The sequence below is a fragment of the Coregonus lavaretus genome (genome assembly GCF_964263955.1).
Source record: "Coregonus lavaretus genome assembly, chromosome: 23".
Classification (NCBI taxonomy): domain Eukaryota; kingdom Metazoa; phylum Chordata; class Actinopteri; order Salmoniformes; family Salmonidae; genus Coregonus; species Coregonus lavaretus.
Window position 1 is genome coordinate 14,684,946 of NC_140010.1, and position 19,146 is coordinate 14,704,091.

Consider the following 19,146-nt stretch of genomic DNA (forward strand, 5'->3'; position numbering starts at 1 on the left):
CTTTGAATGCATGTTCGTATTCTTTGCCACTGGCAAGGTTGGCTACAGATAAAATACAGACCAATGGGAATACCTCACAATAAATTGGATTTTGCATATAATTGGAATGGTTTGAGATCCGGTGGAGATTAAAAATATTCAAATGAGAGTTGGGGAGCTAGGCAAGAGACGCGTCCCAGGAAAATAAAACATTGCTTTTAGAATGCAGAACATCTGCATCAAGCTATCTCAAACAATACTGAATAATATACGACTCCATGATAGGTGTAAGAGTGGGCATAATAAAGTACACTATACAGTATATACAAAAGTATGTGGACACCCCTTCAAATTAGTGGATTCGGCTATTTCAGCCACACCCATTTGTGACAGGTGTATAAAATCGAGCACACTGCCATGCAATCTCCATAGACAAACATTGGCAGTAGAATGGCCTTACTGAAGAGCTCAGTGACTTTCAACGTGGAACCGTCAAAGGATGCCACCTTTCCAACAAGTCAGTTCGTCAAACTTCTGCCCTGCTAGACCTGCCCCGGTCAACTGTAAGTGCTGTTATGGTGAAGTGGAAACATCTAGGAGCAACAACGGCTCAGCCGCGAAGTGGTAGGCCACACAAACTCACAGAACGGGACCGCCGAGTGCTGAAGCGCGTAGCACATAAAAATAGTCTGTTCTCAGTTGCAACACTCACTACCAAGTTCCAAACTGCCTCTGGAAGCAAAGTCAGCACAATAATTGTTCGTCAGGAGCTTCATGAAATGGGTTTCCATGGCCGAGCAACCGCACACAAGCCTAAGTCACCATGTGCAATGCCAAGCGTCGGCTGGAGTGGTGTAAAGCTCGCCGCCATTGGACTCTGGAGCAGTGGAAACGCGTTCTCTGGAGTGATGAATCACGCTTCACCATCTGGCAGTCAAATCAAATCAAATGTTATTTGCCACATGCGCCGAATACAACATGTGTAGACCTTACAGTGAAATGCCTACTTACGAGCCCTTAACCAACAATGCAGTTTTAAGAAAAATAAGTTTTAAGTAAAAAAATAGATAAGTAAAAAATATGTACATGTGGGTAGAGTTAAAGTGACTATGCATAGATAATAAACAGAGAGTAGTAGCAGCGTAATAGAAGGGGTGGGGTGGGGGGACAATGCAAATAGTCCGGGTAGCCATGACTAACTGTTCAGGAGTCTTATGGCTTGGGGGTAGAAACTGTTAAGAAGCCTTTTGGACCTAGTAGCAGAGAGAACAGTCTATGACTAGGGTGGCTTGGACAATTTTTAGGGCCTTCCTCTGACACCTCCTGGTATAGAGGTCCTGGATGGCTGAAGCTTGGCCCCAGTGATGTACTGGTCCGTACGCACTACCCTCTGTAGTGCTTTACGGTCGGAGGCCGAGCAGTTGCCATACCAGGCAGTGATGCAACCAGTCAGGATGCTTTCGATGGTGCAGCTGTAGAACTTTTTGAGGATCTGAGGACCCATGCCAAATCTTTTCAGTTTCCTGAGGCTTTGTCGTGCCCTCTTCACGACTGTCTTGGTGTGTTTGGACCATGATAGTTTGTTGGTGATGTGGACACCAAGGAACTTTAAGCTCTCAACCTGTTCCACACCAGCCCTGTCGATGAGAATGGGGGCATGCTCAGTCCTCTTTTTTCCCCTGTAGTCCACAATCATCTCCTTTGTCTTGATCACGTTGAGGGAGAGGTTGTTATCCTGGCACCACTCAGCCAGGTCTCTGACCTCCTCCCTATAGGCTGTCTCAAAGTTGTCGGTGATCAGGCCTACCACTGTTGTGTCGTCGGCAAACTTAATGATGGTGTTGGAGTCGTGCCTGGCCATGCAGTCATGGGTGAACAGGAGTACAGGAGGGGACTGAGCACGCATTCCTGAGGGGCCCCCGTGTTGAGGATCAGTGTGTCAGATGTGTACCCTTACCACCTGGGGGCGGCCCGTCAGGAAGTCCAGGATCCAGTTGCAGAGGGAGGTGTTTAGTCCCAGGGTCCTTAGCTTAGTGATGAGATTTGAGGGCACTATGGTGTTGAACGCTGAGCTGTAGTCAATGAATAGCATTCTCACGTAGGTGTTTCTCTTGTCCAGGTGGGAAAGGGTAGTGTGGAGTGCAATAGAGATTGCATCATCTGTGGATCTGTTGGGGCAGTATACAAATTGGAGTGGGTCTAGGGTGCTGCGGGTTAATAGTCATTTAGGCAGGTTATCGTAGTGTTCTTGGGCACAGGGACTATGGTGGTCTGCTTGAAACATGTTGGTATTACAGACTCAGTCAGGGACATGTTGAAAATGTCAGTGAAGACACTTGCCAGTTGTCAGCGCATGCTCTGAGTACGCGTCCTGGTAATCCGTCTGGTCCTGCGGCCTTGTGAACGTTGACCTGCTTAAAAGTCTTACTCACATCGGCTACGGAGAGCATGATCACATAGTCATCAGGAACAGCTGATGCTCTCATGCATGCTTCAGTGTTGCTTGCCTCGAAGTGAACATAGAAGTGATTTAGCTCATCTGGTAGGCTCGTGTCACTGGGCAGCACGCGGCTGTGCTTCCCTTTGTAGTCTGTAATAGTTTGCAAGCCCTGCCACATCCGACGGAGCCGGTGTAGTACGATTCAATGTTAGTCCTGTACTGACTCTTTGCCTGTTTGATGGTTCGTCTGAGGGCATAGCGGGATTTCATATAAGCGTCCGGGTTAAGAGTCCCGCTCCTTGAAAGCGGCAGCTCTACCCTTTAGCTCAGTGCGGATGTTGACTGAAATCCATGGCTTCTGGTTCGGGTATGTATGTAAGTCACTGTGGGGACGACGTCATCGATGCACTTATTGTTGAAGTGTAGCGGATGATTTGGACGGAGTCAGGTGCAGGAGGTGTAAATCACAGAATAATGGTTAATTCGGTCAATACAGCGTTTCACAGCAATAATGTCCAGAGGGGGCGGAGGGAGCTCCCGCACCTCAGACTCCTGGAGCGGACCAGCCACCACTGGCCTGAAGAGAGATACGTGAAATGAGGGGTTAATACGGTAATCAGGAGGGAGCAGCAACCTATACTTAACCTCGTTAACTCTCCTCAGGACTTTGAACGGCCCCACAAACCGTGGGCTCAGCTTCCGGCAGGGCAGGCAGAGGGGAAGATTCCGGGTCGAGAGCCAGACCCGATCACCCGGTACAAAGACTGGGGCCTCACTGCGGTGGCGGTCAGCGTTGGCTTTCTGGCAATGCACGGCGCACTGGAGGTGGACGTGGGCGGCATTTCACATCTCCTCCGCGGGCCGAAACCAGTCGTCCACCGCAGGAGCTTCGGTCTGGCTCTGATGCCACAGTGCCAGGACCGGCTGATACCCTAAAACATATTGAAATGGTGATAGGTTAGTGGAGGAGTGGCGGAGAGAGTTCTGGGCATATTTGGCCCATGGCAAGAACACCGACCACTCCCCCGGGCCCGTCCTGGCAGTAGGACCGCAGGAACCTACCCACATCCTGATTTACAAGTTCCACCTGCCCAATAGATTCAGGGTGAAACCCAGAGGTCAGGCTGACCGAGACCCCCAGACGTTCCATGATCACCTTCCAGATTCTATACGTAAACTGGGGACCCCGGTCAGACACTATGTCCTCTGGCACCCGTAGTGCCGGAAGACGTGAGTAAACAGGGCTTCCGCAGTCTGCAGGGCCGTGGGGAGACCGGGCAAAGAAAGGAGGCGGTTCTTCCCGGTCAGGCAGTGCACTGTACGGCCGATGCCTAGATGACCAGAGGCGGTGGACGTGTGTGCCCAATAGATAATACGATCACGGACACTAGACGGAACGTACCGCAGCCCAGCTGGGCACTGAGGTGGAGATGGCTCTGTGCATAACGCCCGCTCTTGTCCACATCCACCGCCAACACCACCGGTGCCACAAACCAGGTGAAGAACAAGGCCCACCTGGCCTGGCGAGGGTAAAGCCTCCTCGCTGCCCGGATGTACTCCAGGTTACGGTGGTCAGTCCAGACGAGGAAAGGGTGTTTCACCCCCTCGAGCCAGTGCCTCCACACAGTCAGGGCTCTGACAACAGCCATGTCTCCATAGCCTCCGTTTTAGCCTGCGACAGGGGATATACGTAACTCCTGGGAGACACAGCGTCTAACCGGAGGTTTATCGCGCAATACCCTGCCCGATGGGATGGTAAGTTGGTCGACTGCGTTTTGGAAAACACGTGCGCCAAGTCAAGGTATTCGGGGGAATGCGCACGGTGGAGGTAGTGTCTGGACTTTCCACCATGGTCACACAACGGAAACAGCTAGACACCTACCCTGACACTCTCGCGACCACCCCATGAGAACCCTCTGCGGCCATGAAAAGGCCAGGGAAGGCCCAACACAACAGGGAAATCAGGGGACTCAATAATATGAAAGGTGATTTGCTCCCTATGGGTCTCCTGCGTAATCATGGTGACTGGTGCTGTAACCTCCCCAACAAAACCTGACCCTAATGGTCGACTGTCAAGTGCTTTGATGGGCAATGGAATGGATGTACCAATGTAATATGTAGACTAAGAGCTAAAGACCTGTCCATAAAGTTCCCAGCTGCGCCTGAATCTACCAGCGCCTTACACTGGGGAGCTACCGTGTAATCAGGGAAGTTGACGTGGATGGTGAAATGCGCAGCTGAAAGGCACAGCAGAGGGCTCTGAACAAGTGTGGGTTTGCGCTACCTGGGGTGATGCGAGAGTGCCCTGCCTGCCGCCTCCAGAACCAGAAGAACTCTGACGACATCGTGCAGCAGAATGTCCTCTCTTGCCACAAGAGTGACACTGGATCTGTCGTCCTCCGTTCTCCCGGATCGCTGCACCACCCAGCTCCATCGAAACGTGATCCGGATTGAAGGGGTGTGAAACGGGCAGGCCCCTTCCAGGATGTCCTCTCGAAGCCAGCAGGTATCCAACCGGATGGCCATGTCCACCAGTTGGTTGAAGGTCAACGTGGTATCCCGGCAGACTAGCTCCATTCGGACGTCCTCATGCAGGCTGCATCGAAAGTGGTCGACGGACCAGACGCTCACCCGCCTCTCTTCCTTCGGGGGAATGATCGAAGACTGCCCGGAAGAGGCGAGCGAACTCTCCATAGTTGTCCAACACGTCTCCTCCTTCACTCCAGACTGCGTTGGCCCACTCCAGGGCTTTCCCTGAGAGGCAGGAGATGAGGGCGGACACCTTCTCCCGATCCGATGGAGCAGGGCTGATGGTGGTGAAATAGAGGTCCAGCTGCAGGAGGAAACACTAGCAGCGGGCCGCTGTGCCGTCGTATTCCCTCAGTCGAGACAGGTGAATACCTCTGGGTGCTGGGGTGTGGGTGGCTGGATCCGGTCGCTCAGCTGGTTCCGCAGGGTCGGGTCCTCTCCTCTCCAGGCGCTGGACGGCCTGGAGAACCCGATCCATCACTTCACCCAAGCTGGCTAACATGTTGGAATGCTCCCGGACCCGCTCAAAGACTCCAGGCATATTCCCCGCTCCTGCTGCCTCCATGCTGTTGGGTGTGTGATTCTGTAGCGGGTGATTTGGACGGAGTCAGGCGCAGGAGGTATAAATCACAGAATAAAAGGTTTATTCGGCTAATACAGCGGTTCGCAGCAATGCGTAAAACACCTACAGTGTGACTTAACGGCACACTGGGGTAAACAAAACACACGGGTGAATATCCCGGCGATAAAGTACATAATGTTCCACTGAGCTATCAACACCTCCACATGGAAACAATCACACACAAAGACATGGGGGGCAGAGGGAATACTTATACAGGGACTGATGAGGGGATATGTGTGTAAAAAACAAGACAAAACAAATGGAATGATGAGAAGAGGATCGGCAGTGGCTAGAAGTCCGGTGACGACGAACGCCGAAGCCTGCCCGAACAAGGAGAGGAGGCAGCTTCGGAGGAAGTCGTGACATGAAGCCAGTGACTGATGTGGTGTACTCCTCAATGCCATCGGAAGAATCCCGGAACATATTCCAGTCTGTGCTAGCAAAACAGTCCTGTAGCTTAGTATCTGCGTCATCTGACCACTTCCTTATTAACCGAGTCACTGGTACAGTTTTTAATGTCCCGTTGGTAGGATATCCGTGATCGTAGGTCGTCTATTTTGTTTTCAAATGATTGTACGTTGGCTAGTTGGACTGATGGTAGAGGCAGAGTACTCGCTCGCCGTCGGATCCTTACAAGGCACCCCGACCTACGTCCACAATATCTCTGTCTCTTTCTCAAGCGAATGACAGGGATTTGGGCCTTGTCGGGTGTCTGTAGAATATCCTTCGCGTCCGACTCGTTGAAGAAAAATTCTTAGTCCAGTACGAGATGAGTAATCACTGTCCTGATATCCAGAAGTTATTTTTGGTCATAATAGACGGTGGCAGAAACATTATGTACAGAATAAATTACAAGGTAGTTAGCTGTAGTTAGGTATTGTATTTATTATAGGTTAGTATTGTTGTTATTGTAGGTTTCCGTAGGTAATTGTAGGTTAGTATCGAAGCACGAGGCTAGCTAGCTAGCGGGTAGCTACTGGTAACGTTTAGCAACGCTGGAGAGCTGTTTCCAATGTTAATGTGCTGCTAGCCAACGTTTAATTTTTTGCTGCGTTATGCGTTATGAAAGGAACTAGACACGGACATGAATTATCTGTTTAGTGTGCTAACACACTCTTGGCAGTTTGTTGTAACCAAGTATTGGTGCTAAATTGTGTGTTAATGGATGCTAGCTTGCTAGTTAGCTACGGCGTCATAGCTAGGCATCGTGGGTTGTTGTGGGTAGTTACTGTGTCTTGGCAGTGTCTTCGGCCGTGCCGGCTGTAGCACGAAGCGAGCTACCTAGCCGTTTTTTCGAACAGAGTCAGAGTCAACACAATAGCCATTGTGTGCCGGGTGTAGCACGAAGCTAGCTAGCTAGCCGTTCTTCAAACAAAGTCAACACAGTGGCCATTGCTAGCTACCCAACACGACCAGCTAACTGTACGGTAGTAGCTAAATACAATATACTTGTCCTAGCTAGCCAACGTCTAATCATTGCTGCGTCATGAAAGGAACTTGACACAGACACGAATGATCTGTTTAGTGTGTTATCACACTATTGGTGGTTTGTTGTGACCAAGTGTTGGTGCTAAACGGTGTGTTATTGTTATTGGATGCTAGCTTGCTAGTTAGCTATGGTGTCATAGTTAGCTAGCTGAATAAAGTGGGTTGAGTCTATTCCTTTAAACATTGAACCGCTGTGGTTCACAACAATTCTGATTTCTAAAGGTGGAAGTTGGGAGAGTTTTTTGTTCGGGTGGTTCAGTGAAACAATTTTAGTTTCTGAGGTAGAAGTTTTTGGTGAGGGAGGCCCTGCTCTCTCCTCTCCCAGATGCTTAGCTCATTTCATTCCGATCTCCTCTGCATTTTTGTAGCCATTTGCTACAGCCTGTCAACTATGCCTCTGCCTATCCCTGTTCTCTCCTCTCTGCACAGGCTACACAAACGCACCACACCGCGTGGCTGCTGCCTCTCTAACCTGGTGGTCCCTGCACGCACCACCCACGTGGAGTTCCAGGTCGCAGGCAGCCTCTGGAACTGCCGTTCTGCTGCCAACAAAGCTGACTTCATCCCAGCCTATGCCAACCTCCAGTCCCTCGACTTCCTGGCGCTGACGGAAACATGGATCACCACTGAAAACACTGCTACTCCTACTGCTCTCTCCTCGTCTGACCATGTGTTCTCGCATACCCCGAGAGCATCTGGTCAGAGGGGTGGTGGTACAGGAATCCTCATCTCTCCCAAGTGGACATTCTCAATTTTTCCCCTAACCCATCTGTCTATCTCCTCATTTGAATTCCATGCTGTCACAGTCACTAGCCCATTTAAGCTTAATATCCTTGTCATCTATCGCCCTCCAGGTTCCCTTGGAGAGTTCATCAATGAGCTTGACGCCTTGATAAGTTCCTTCCCTGAGGATGGCTCACCCCTCACAGTTTTGGGGGATTTCAACCTCCCTATGTCCACATTTGACTCATTTCTCTCTGCCTCCTTCTTTCCACTCCTCTCCTCTTTTGACCTCACCCTCTCACCGTCCCCCCCTACTCACAAGGCAGGCAATACGCTTGACCTCATCTTCACTAGATGCTGCTCCTCTACTAATCTCACTGCAACTCCCCTCCATGTCTCCGACCACTACTTTGTTTCCTTTTCTCTCTCGCTCTCCTCCCACACTACTCACTCTGCCCCTACACAGATGGTAATGCGCCGCCGCAACCTTCGCTCTCTCTCCCACTACTCTCTCCTCTTCCATCCTATCATCTCTTCCCTCTGCTCAATCCTTCTCCCTCCAATCTCCTGATTCTGCCTCCTCAACCCTCCTCTCCTCCCTTTCTGCATCCTTTGACTCTCTGTGTCCCCTATCCTCCCGGCTGGCTCGGTCCTCCCCTCCAGCTCCGTGGCTTGATGACTCATTGCGAGCTCACAGAACAGAGCTCCGGGCAGCGGAGCGGAAATGGAAGAAAACTAAACTCCCTGCCGACCTGGCATCTTTTCACTCCCTCCTCTCTACATTTTCTTCATCTGTTTCTGCTGCTAAGGCCACCTTCTACCACTCTAAATTCCAAGCATCTGCCTCTAACCCTAGGAAGCTCTTTGCCACATTTTCCTCCCTCCTGAATCCCCCCCCCCCAGGCATTGCAGCACGTGCTCTCACCACTGGTGTCCCCCAGGGCTCAGTTCTAGGCCCTCTCCTTTTCTCCCTATACACCAAGTCACTTGGCTCTGTCATATCCTCACATGGCCTTTCCTATCATTGCTACGCTGACGATACACAACTAATCTTCTCCTTTCCCCCTTCTGATAACCAGGTGGCGAATCGCATCTCTGCATGTCTGGCAGACATATCAGTATGGATGACGGATCACCACCTCAAGCTGAACCCTGGCAAGACGGAGCTGCTCTTCCTCCCGGGGAAGGACTGCCCGTTCCATGATCTCGCCATCACGGTTGACAACTCCGCTGTGTCCTCCTCCCAGAGTGCGAAGAGCCTAGGCGTGACCCTGGACAACACCCTGTCGTTCTCCGCCAACATCAAGGCGGTGACCCGCTCCTGCAGGTTCATGCTCTACAACATTCGGAGAGTACGACCCTGCCTTACACAGGAAGCGGCACAGGTCCTAATCCAGGCACTTGTCATCTCCCGTCTGGACTACTGCAACTCGCTGTTGGCTGGCCTCCCTGCCTGTGCTATAGGGTGAACGCACCAATTTGTGAGTCGCTCTGGCTAAGAGCGTCTGCTAAATGACGTTAATGTGCCCTTGAGCAAGGCACTTAACCCTAATTGCTCCTGTAAGTCGCTCTGGATAAGAGCGTCTGCTAAATGACTAAAATGTAAAATGTAAAATGTAAATAATAGCACAATTGGATAGGGGGCCGTAAAACGGCAGCCATCTCCTCCGGAGCCATTATTTATCCAATGGATGAATCTGGGTTTGGCGAATGCCAGGAGAACGCTACCTGCCCCAATGCATAGTGCCAAATGTAAAGTTTGGTGGAGGAGGAATAATGGTCTGGGGCTGTTTTTCATGGTTCGGGCTAGGCCCCTTAGTTCCAGTGAAGGGAAATCTTAATGCTACAGCATACAATGACATTCTAGACGAGTCTGTGCTTCCAACTTTGTGGCAACAGTTTGGGGAAGGCCCTTTCCTGTTTCAGCATGACAATGCCCCCATGCACAAAGCAAGGTCCATACAGAAATGGTTTGTCGCGATCGGTGTGGAAGAACTTGACTGGCCTGCACAGAGCCCTGACCTCAACCCCATTGAACACCTTTGGGATGAATTGGAACGTCGACTGCGAACCAGGCCTAATCGGCCATCATCAATGCCGACCTCACTAATTATCTTGTGGCTGAATGGAAGCAAGTCCCCACAGAATATTCTACCATCTAGGGGGTCCACATACTTTTGGTCATGTAGTGTATATCAAAAAGAAATATGCTGAGGGTGAAAAAATAGACAGAAAACTGGTATAAAATATATATCGCCACGGCAACACCAGATATTTCATTATCAGCCGTGTTATCTGTTACAGCCATCGGTAATAAGATGTAGAGAATATGTGGAGTTCATAACAGTTTTAGAACTTTCCAACTGACAAGATCCCATCTCTGCAAAAAAGCAAGTGAGGACACAGCGACTGGCTCTGCCTGCAGTCTTCTAAGACTAAGTAGGCAGTGTTCTAGCTAGGGCCAACATGCAATAAAGATCCACTTGAGCCACACTTTCTCCCCATTAAGTCCACTTTAGCCCACTTGGCGAAGGGGGATTCTACCAGACATCAGTTGGGTTGTGTAATAGTCAGAGAGAGAGAAAGAGAGAGAGAGAGAGACAGAGAGAATCACAGAAGCCAAGCCAGACTTTCCTCCACTGAAGCAGGGCCGGTGCCAGAACGAATCAGTTGGACGGGCATTTGATTTCCATAGGGGGGCAGAATTCTGTTATGAGTGTTATGCCAAATAACATCTTCTGTTGTCATGTTATGAAATGGATGTGCATTCAAGTATAAGCCTACATTTAGATTACATAACATCACCATCATCCTGGCCGTGTCTCTGTTCACAACCAAGCATTGACAAAAACGGATCCTGAGGTCGGAGGAGAATCCATCTGTACTGTAATCTCAGTGCCGAAAGAATTAAGCTAACCTAATTGTTGAGCGATAACGAGAGATACTCAATCTGTATTAGGGTAGGCAAGCAATAATGTATAATGATTTTGGTTGGATGTGGCTAATGAATAGTGGTTATAGCTTTTCTATCAACCTGTTGTCCAGCTTATACATACAGATGAGTCTAACACACACACACACACACACACACACACACACACACACACACACACACACACACACGTTTTGAGACTGGAGCTGTATTTTTGGGCTTGGTTAACAGGTAGTAAACATATTCAGCTCTAGAATGGAACATGGAGGCTCAGAGACCTTGACACGGAGCCACAATTCCAACAGAGCCCGTTCCACTGTTGCCATGGCAACACCTCCCTCCTCATCCCTGGTACTAGCCTTTTACAGATGCAACTAGCAACATAGTAGAATAAAAAATGAAGAGTAGAGCTGCTGGGTGAATGAATGGTATGGACCAAACAGAAAACACTACTCTCCTTAGAAGCGAGGTAGCCTCTTTCAGTCTACAGAGTAGCTATAGTTTCTATTTGGGCTCAGCAACGTGCTAGGAATGAGACTAAAAGGAGACCCTTTGCCACCTGTTAATGATGGGAGATGAAGCGGAATGTTGTATCACATAAATGATACAGTGATCTGTATAAAATGCAATAAGAAGAAACAACATGTTTCCTTAATTACCCAAAATCATCACTCAGGTTTTAGCTTTCCAGCATTTTTGTCATTGATTTCTCTAGGCCTAATTAAGCAGTAAGGATTGTTTCTTTCCCTTGGTGAAGCAGCATCATTATGCCAGGAACTCATTATGCGCTTCATGTCTCATGTCACTCCTCACTATAATTATACAAAACCAGACACTACAAACCCTCCAAACCCCCTCAAAGATTGTAATTTAACCCCAGCTATGACAACATCTTTGTGGGTTTCGGAGAGCCTTCGCTTCTAAATTCAGCAGGGCCGAACTCATTAAGGATTCCGCCTGATAATCAAAATGGAGAATTGTTCAGTTGTGATTCTGTGAAGTCACAGTGGAAATCTCTGGAACAGGCCCCTGTGGAAATAAATATACCTTCTCACTGAGCTATGCCCTCTCGTTCAGTGCTTCAGAGCCTCAGAGCTCCCAAAGCAGAAACTGTTTATGTTCATTGCAGCAACTGCAATCCCCTTTTGCTTTGAAATGAAGGATTTTAGTAGGATTTGGTGCTTTAAGCCCAGGTTTAAGTTTGACCTTGATTTGTTGGGAATTAGCATTCCAAAACAGCAGCCCTCTCTCTTTCACGGGAGATGCTTTGCTCTAGCTGTCATTGTCTTTTCTACTCAGTTTGGCAGTTGGAAATGGAACAAATGGATAAAAAGCCAATTATCTCCGAGCACATCCTTGGGCTTGACATAAATCTGACACTGCGTTGACTGATACAAAACAATAACAACAACAGAAACAGAAAACACACCTGGCTTCAAAGACTAGCTGTTAATGATGATAAGCGAAGATAATGCAGGTTTCTCTTTATATACTAAGTGGAACACACTCAACCTAACTGCTAATTATGAATTTAGTTTGTATACAGCCTACGGTCACCATCAAGCCCTGTCATTGTACTTTATGCCAATATCTATCCCCAGCTAGAATAACTTAAACCCAAATACAGACTGGCTTGCTAACTTATCATTCCAGCAGAGGAGGCTGGTGGGATGAGCTATAGGAGGATGGGCTCATTGTAATGGCTGGAATGGAATCAATGGAATGGTACCAAACACATCAAACATATATATATATATATATACATACATACATACATACATACATACATACATACATACATACATACATACATACATACATACATACACTGCTCAAAAAAATTAAGGGAACACTTAAACAACACAATGTAACTCCAAGTCAATCACACTTCTGTGAAATCAAACTGTCCACTTAGGAAGCAACACTGATTGACAATAAATGTCACATGCTGTTGTGCAAATGGAATAGACAACAGGTGGAAATTATAGGCAATTAGCAAGACACCCCCAATAAAGGACTGGTTTTGCAGGTGGTGACCACAGACCACTTCTCAGTTCCTATGCTTCCTGGCTGATGTTTTGGTCACTTTTGAATGCTGGTGGTGCTTTCACTCTAGTGGTAGCATGAGACGGAGTCTACAACCCACGCAAGTGGCTCAGGTAGTGCAGCTCATCCAGGATGGCACATCAATGCGAGCTGTGGCAAGAAGGTTTGCTGTGTCTGTCAGCGTAGTGTCCAGAGCATGGAGGCGCTACCAGGAGACAGGCCAGTACATCAGGAGACATGGAGGAGGCCGCAGGAGGGCAACAACCCAGCAGCAGGACTGCTACCTCCGCCTTTGTGCAAGGAGGAGCAGGAGGAGCACTGCCAGAGCCCTGCAAAATGACCTCCAGCAGGCCACAAATGTGCATGTGTCTGCTCAAACGGTCAGAAACAGACTCCATGAGGGTGGTATGAGGGCCCGACGTCCACAGGTGGGGGTTGTGCTTACAGCCCAACACCGTGCAGGACGTTTGGCATTTGCCAGAGAACACCAAGATTAGCAAATTTGCCACTGGCGCCCTGTGCTCTTCACAGATGAAAGCAGGTTCACACTGAGCACATGTGACAGACGTGACAGAGTCTGGAGACGCCGTGGAGAACGTTCTGCTGCCTGCAACATCCTCCAGCATGACCGGTTTGGCGGTGGGTCAGTCATGGTGTGGGGTAGCATTTCTTTGGGGGGTCGCACAGCCCTCCATGTGCTCGCCAGAGGTAGCCTGACTGCCATTAGGTACCGAGATGAGATCCTCAGACCCCTTGTGAGACCATATGCTGGTGCGGTTGGCCCTGGGTTCCTCCTAATGCAAGACAATGCTAGACCTCATGTGGCTGGAGTGTGTCAGCAGTTCCTGCAAGAGGAAGGCATTGATGCTATGGACTGGCCTGCCCGTTCCCCAGACCTGAATCCAATTGAGCACATCTGGGACATCATGTCTCGCTCCATCCACCAACGCCACGTTGCACCACAGACTGTCCAGGAGTTGGCGGATGCTTTAGTCCAGGTCTGGGAGGAGATCCCTCAGGAGACCATCCGCCACCTCATCAGGAGCATGCCCAGGTGTTGTAGGGAGGTCATACAGGCACGTGGAGGCCACACACACTACTGAGCCTCATTTTGACTTGTTTTAAGGACATTACATCAAAGTTGGATCAGCCTGTAGTGTGGTTTTCCACTTTAATTTTGAGGGTGACTCCAAATCCAGACCTCCATGGGTTGTTACATTTGATTTCCATTGATAATTTTTGTGTGATTTTGTTGTCAGCACATTCAACTATGTAAAGAAAAAAGTATTTAATAAGATTATTTCATTCATTCAGATCTAGGATGTGTTATTTTAGTGTTCCCTTAATTTTTTTGAGCAGTGTATATATACATACATATACATATATATACATATATACATATACATATATATACATATATATATATATATATATATATATATATATATATATATATATATGCGAGAAATAAAAATAAAACATATGGGGGATTGGAAGTGATGCAGACAATTACATTGATGGAAGTTACAATCTATCTACAGTATTAAAGCTGATCTACCCACAAAAAAAATAAAAAATAAAGACACACATCAAACACATGGAAACAACGTGTTTGACTCCATTCCATTACAGCCATTACAATGAGCATGTCCTCCTATAGCTCCTATTTCCAGCCTCCACTGCATTCCAGGTGGTATTTCAACAGGTTTTGAACAGCCAATAATCTGGTAACACATTAAAATACTTTATAAGCCTTTATAAATGCGTATACATTTTTAGAAATACTTAGAAATCCTTTATACATTTTTATAAAGATCTCAAATGACATTTACATGTATGACGCAGCAGGGCCAGTAGATGGAGTAGATTAGCAAGATACCATCACAGCTAGAAGTGATGTGTTCATGTGTTGACTGACAAGACCCTCTAGAGTCGACAACCTTTTAGCTCTTTAGAACGTGTGACACCTCTCCTCCCTCAGGTTTTTTTTCCTAAACAGCAGCAAGCTCTGTCTCTTACCTTCAGGGGATTCCTCCTGCACGTATGTGCCTGTCAGGTACCGGTGGACCAGGGCCGACTTCCCACTTGACAGATTACCCACAATACCCTGCAGAAACAACAAGATGACAGTTCAGTCAAGGACATCACATGGCTGACAATGCCAGTGTGTCTGGGGGAGAACAAAGGCTCCTCCAACACACCCTCCTCCCCTACTCAACCCCCCAATCCTCCAACACACCCTCCTCCCCTACTCAACCCCCCAATCCTCCTTCACCACCCTCCTCCCCTACTCAACCCCCCAATCCTCCAACACACCCTCCTCCCCTACTCAACCCCCCAATCCTCCAACACACCCTCCTCCCCTACTCAACCCCCCAATCCTCCAACACACCCTCCTCCCCTACTCAACCCCCCAATCCTCCTTCACCACCCTCCTCCCCTACTCAACCCCCCAATCCTCCAACACACCCTCCTCCCCTACTCAACCCCCCAATCCTCCAACACACCCTCCTCCCCTACTCAACCCCCCAATCCTCCAACACACCCTCCTCCCCTACTCAACCCCCCAATCCTCCAACACACCCTCCTCCCCTACTCAACCCCCCAATCCTCCAACACACCCTCCTCCCCTACTCAACCCCCCAATCCTCCAACACACCCTCCTCCCCTACTCAACCCCCCAATCCTCCAACACACCCTCCTCCCCTACTCAACCCCCCAATCCTCCAACACACCCTCCTCCCCTACTCAACCCCCCAATCCTCCAACACACCCTCCTCCCCTACTCAACCCCCCAATCCTCCTTCACCACCCTCTTCTTTAGATCATTAGTGGGTGGTAAAGTCAGGTATGGTTTTAATTATAGGGGACTGTGAGAGAGACGTGTGTGTGTGTGTACAGGATCTTTAAGAGATGATGCTACCTCTCCTCTCCTCTCCTCTCCTCTCCTCTCCTCTCCTCTCCTCTCCTCTCCTCTCCTCTCCTCTCCTCTCCTCTCCTCTCCTCTCCTCTCCTCTCCTCTCCTCTCCTCTCCTCTCCTCTCCTCTCCTCTCCATCATTGCACTTACAATCTAAATAAGGAGGAAGTTGGCTTTGGAGAGGACAAGGAGTAGTAGTATATCCACCACAGAAGAATAACAAGCTAGGAGCTACTCATAACAGAAGCGAACTACAAAATGAGCAGAATTTATGTTAGAACTGTAAAGCTTTGTAAGCTGCTGGGTTGTAGGCCCATCATTAAGTAAGGCTGCTGTATGAGCATAGTTCAGGCAGATGAAAGCAGAGCGGGCACAGTGTGTGGAAATCTCACTACAGCCTTTTTTAAGGATCAGTCTATGGTTCATTATCAAGGTCCAGCAGGGTTCAATTAGATGTTTTGGGAAGACAGTACTATACAGTATCAGCTCATCTCCTCATGAGTGCAATTGCCAATTGTTGAAACGATAACATCTGCCTGTGCTTTTGGGGACCATAATATATGAATAAACTCCTTCTGTACAATACTGTCATATAGAACTGTGGAAGAAATGGAAGTTATCCGTCCCTTCTCTGACAGTCCTCGACTCTTCCCTGCTGAATCCAGCATCAGTTCACTAAACCCCTGAAATGTGTGGAGGAATTTTCCAATTAACACCTAACACTACATAAAAGACGATGAGCTCTATCAAATTATCCCTGCTTAGAAAGTATGTTCTTCATAAAAGTGTCCCTCTGAGAGAACATCATTTTCTGTCAGATTCCCCATAGGATTATGCCAATATGTTTTTCATAAAATACCAAAATACTATGAATACTTCAGTATTTACCACCAGAATGGTGGAATGGAATGTGTTTTTGTGGTAATATCCCTATTGATGATGTGAGTGAAGCATTCCCTTCTTCCTGTGAGGACGTGTGTGTGCGTGCGCGTGTGCAAGCAGTTGTGCCAGCGGGTGGATCAGACCCAGGACGTGTCACCCATCTAGCCCAAAACTGTCACTCATCTCTCTGTCCTGCTGCAAGCCACTCTGCGCTCCGCATCACCATGCCAACTTATCTCATTAAAAATCACCCACACTCTTGCTTGGTGCCAGGGAATATTCCAGCCAATTTCTTTACTCTACTCTCTCTCTGTCATGCAGAATGAGAGGAAATGTTTTTGAAATGCATATAGCATGGCCCGGCATTGACATTTAAATCAATACTTTTGCAGTGCCAATGCCAGAAGAATAATATGGCCTGAAGTTATGATGAATACTCATGAATACTACTCACCACTTTGAGCTCTGGCACTGATCGACTCAATGTCCATTCCTGGCTATTGACGAAAGAGTCTGGAAGAGAAAAAATAAAAAGAGAACAAACACCATTAAGTTGAGGTCGGTGAAGGTTAAAGCAGTGTGTTGATTCCTTGCCACTGTCTGTCTCATATCCTCACAGTTTATTTTCTCATGTTCAGTTGAACCAAAGAAAAACCTGCTCTGCTCTCCCTTTCTCCGACACAGTCCTGACAATAATTGTTGTTTGTTTCCGTTGCGCCGAACACATAGCTTGAAGGGAAGGAGTGCAATCATGGTTTAAAGTCATCTCTGACAGCGCAAACATGCACACGCACGCACACACACATTGCACCCCTACCTCATTTTTACCATTATGTCACCTGTGCAACAAGAGGTGACAAAACTCTAGATCACCGTTATTCCACACACAGAAATGCATACAAGGCCCTCCCTCGCCCTCCCTTAGGCAAATCAGACCATAACTCTACCCTCCTGCTTCCTGCTTACAAGCAAAAACTCAAACAGGAAGTGGTCCGTTGAAGCAGATGCTAAGCTACAGGACTTTTTCATTAGCACAGATTGGAATATGACGCTCCCGAGTGGCGCAGTGGTCTAAGGCATTGCATCTCAGTGCTTGAGGCGTCACTACAGACCCCTGGTTTGATTCCAGGCTGTATCACAACCGGACGTGATTGGGAGTCCCATAGGGCGGCGCACAATTGGCCCAGCGTCGTCCGGGTTTGGCTGGTGTAGGCCGTCACTGTAAATAAGAATTTGTTCTTAACTGACTTGCCTAGTTAAATAAAGGTAAAATAAAAAAATTATATATGTTCCAGGATTCATCCGATAACATTGAGGAGTTTACCACATCAGTCACCGGCTTCATTAATAAGTGCATCAACGAAGTCGTCCCCACAGTGACCGTACGTACCCCAACCAGAAGCCATGGATTACAGGCAACATCTGCACTGAGCTAAAGTATAGAGCTGCTGCTTTCAAGGAGCAGGACACTAATTCGGACGCTTAGGAGAAATCTAGCTACGAACTCTGACGAGCCATCAAATAGGCAAAGCTTCAATACAGGACTAAGATCGAATCCTACTACACCGGCTCTGATGCACGACGGATGTGGCAGGGCTTACAAACTATCATGGACTACAAAGGGAAACCCAGCCGCGAGCTGCCCAGTTACGTGAGTCTAGCAGACAAGCTAAATGCCTTCTATGCTCGCTTGGAGGGAAGCAAAACTGAACCATGCATGAGAGCACCAGCTGTTACGGATGACTGTGTGATCTCGCTCTCCGTAGCCAATGTGAGTAAGACCTTTCAACAGGTTAACAATCACAAGGCCATGGAGCCAGACGGAATACCAAGATGAGTACTCAGAGCAACAGCACCTCTTCAACCTCAGGAGGCTGAAGAAATTTGGCTTGGTCCCTAAGACCCTCACAAACTTCGCCAGATGCACCATTGAGAGCATCCTGTCAGCTGTATCGCTGCCTGGTATGGCAATTGCACTGTCCGCAACTGCAGGGCTCTCCAGAGGGTGGTGCGGTCAGCCCTACGTATCACCAGTGGCACACTGCCTGCCCTCCAGGACATCTACTGTACAGCACCCGGTGTCACAGGAAGGCCAAGAAGATCACCCGGTGTCACACGAAGGACCTCCGCCACCCGAGCCACGACCTGTTCACCACACTACCATCTAGAAGGTGGGGACAGTACAGGTGCATCAAAGCTGGGACCGAGAGACTGAAAAACAGCTTCCATCTCCAGGCCATCAGAGAGTTAAATAGTCAACAATAGCCAGCCTCCGCCCAGTACATTGCCCTGAACTTAGTCACTGTTACTAGCTGGCTACCACTCGGTACTCTATCCTGCACATTTACATTTACATTACATTTTAGTCATTTAGCAGACGCTCTTAACCAGAGCGACTTACAGGAGCAATTAGGGTTAAGTGCCTTGCTCAAGGGCACATTAACGTCATTTAGCAGACGCTCTTAGCCAGAGCGACTCACAAATTGGTGCGTTCACCCTATAGCCAGTGGGATAACCACTTTACAATTTGGGGGGGGGGGGGGGGGGGGGGGGGGGGTTAGAAGGAATACTTTATCCTATCCCAGGT

At 48.4% G+C, this 19,146-nt stretch overlaps 1 protein-coding gene across 2 annotated transcripts in view; it reads right to left on the reverse strand.

Annotated features, from left to right (window-relative positions):
* Window positions 1-19,146, reverse strand: part of LOC311150437 (arf-GAP with GTPase, ANK repeat and PH domain-containing protein 3-like) — a 217,243-nt gene that overhangs the window by 97,716 nt on the left and 100,381 nt on the right. For both annotated transcript variants that reach the window (XM_084187924.1, XM_084187923.1), the window contains exons 2-3: window positions 17,014-17,072; window positions 14,779-14,866 (exon numbers count right to left, since the gene is read on the reverse strand). In XM_084187924.1, coding sequence (XP_084044050.1) covers window positions 14,779-14,866; window positions 17,014-17,072 — 147 coding nt within the window. The remainder of the gene's footprint in view (window positions 1-14,778; window positions 14,867-17,013; window positions 17,073-19,146) is intronic.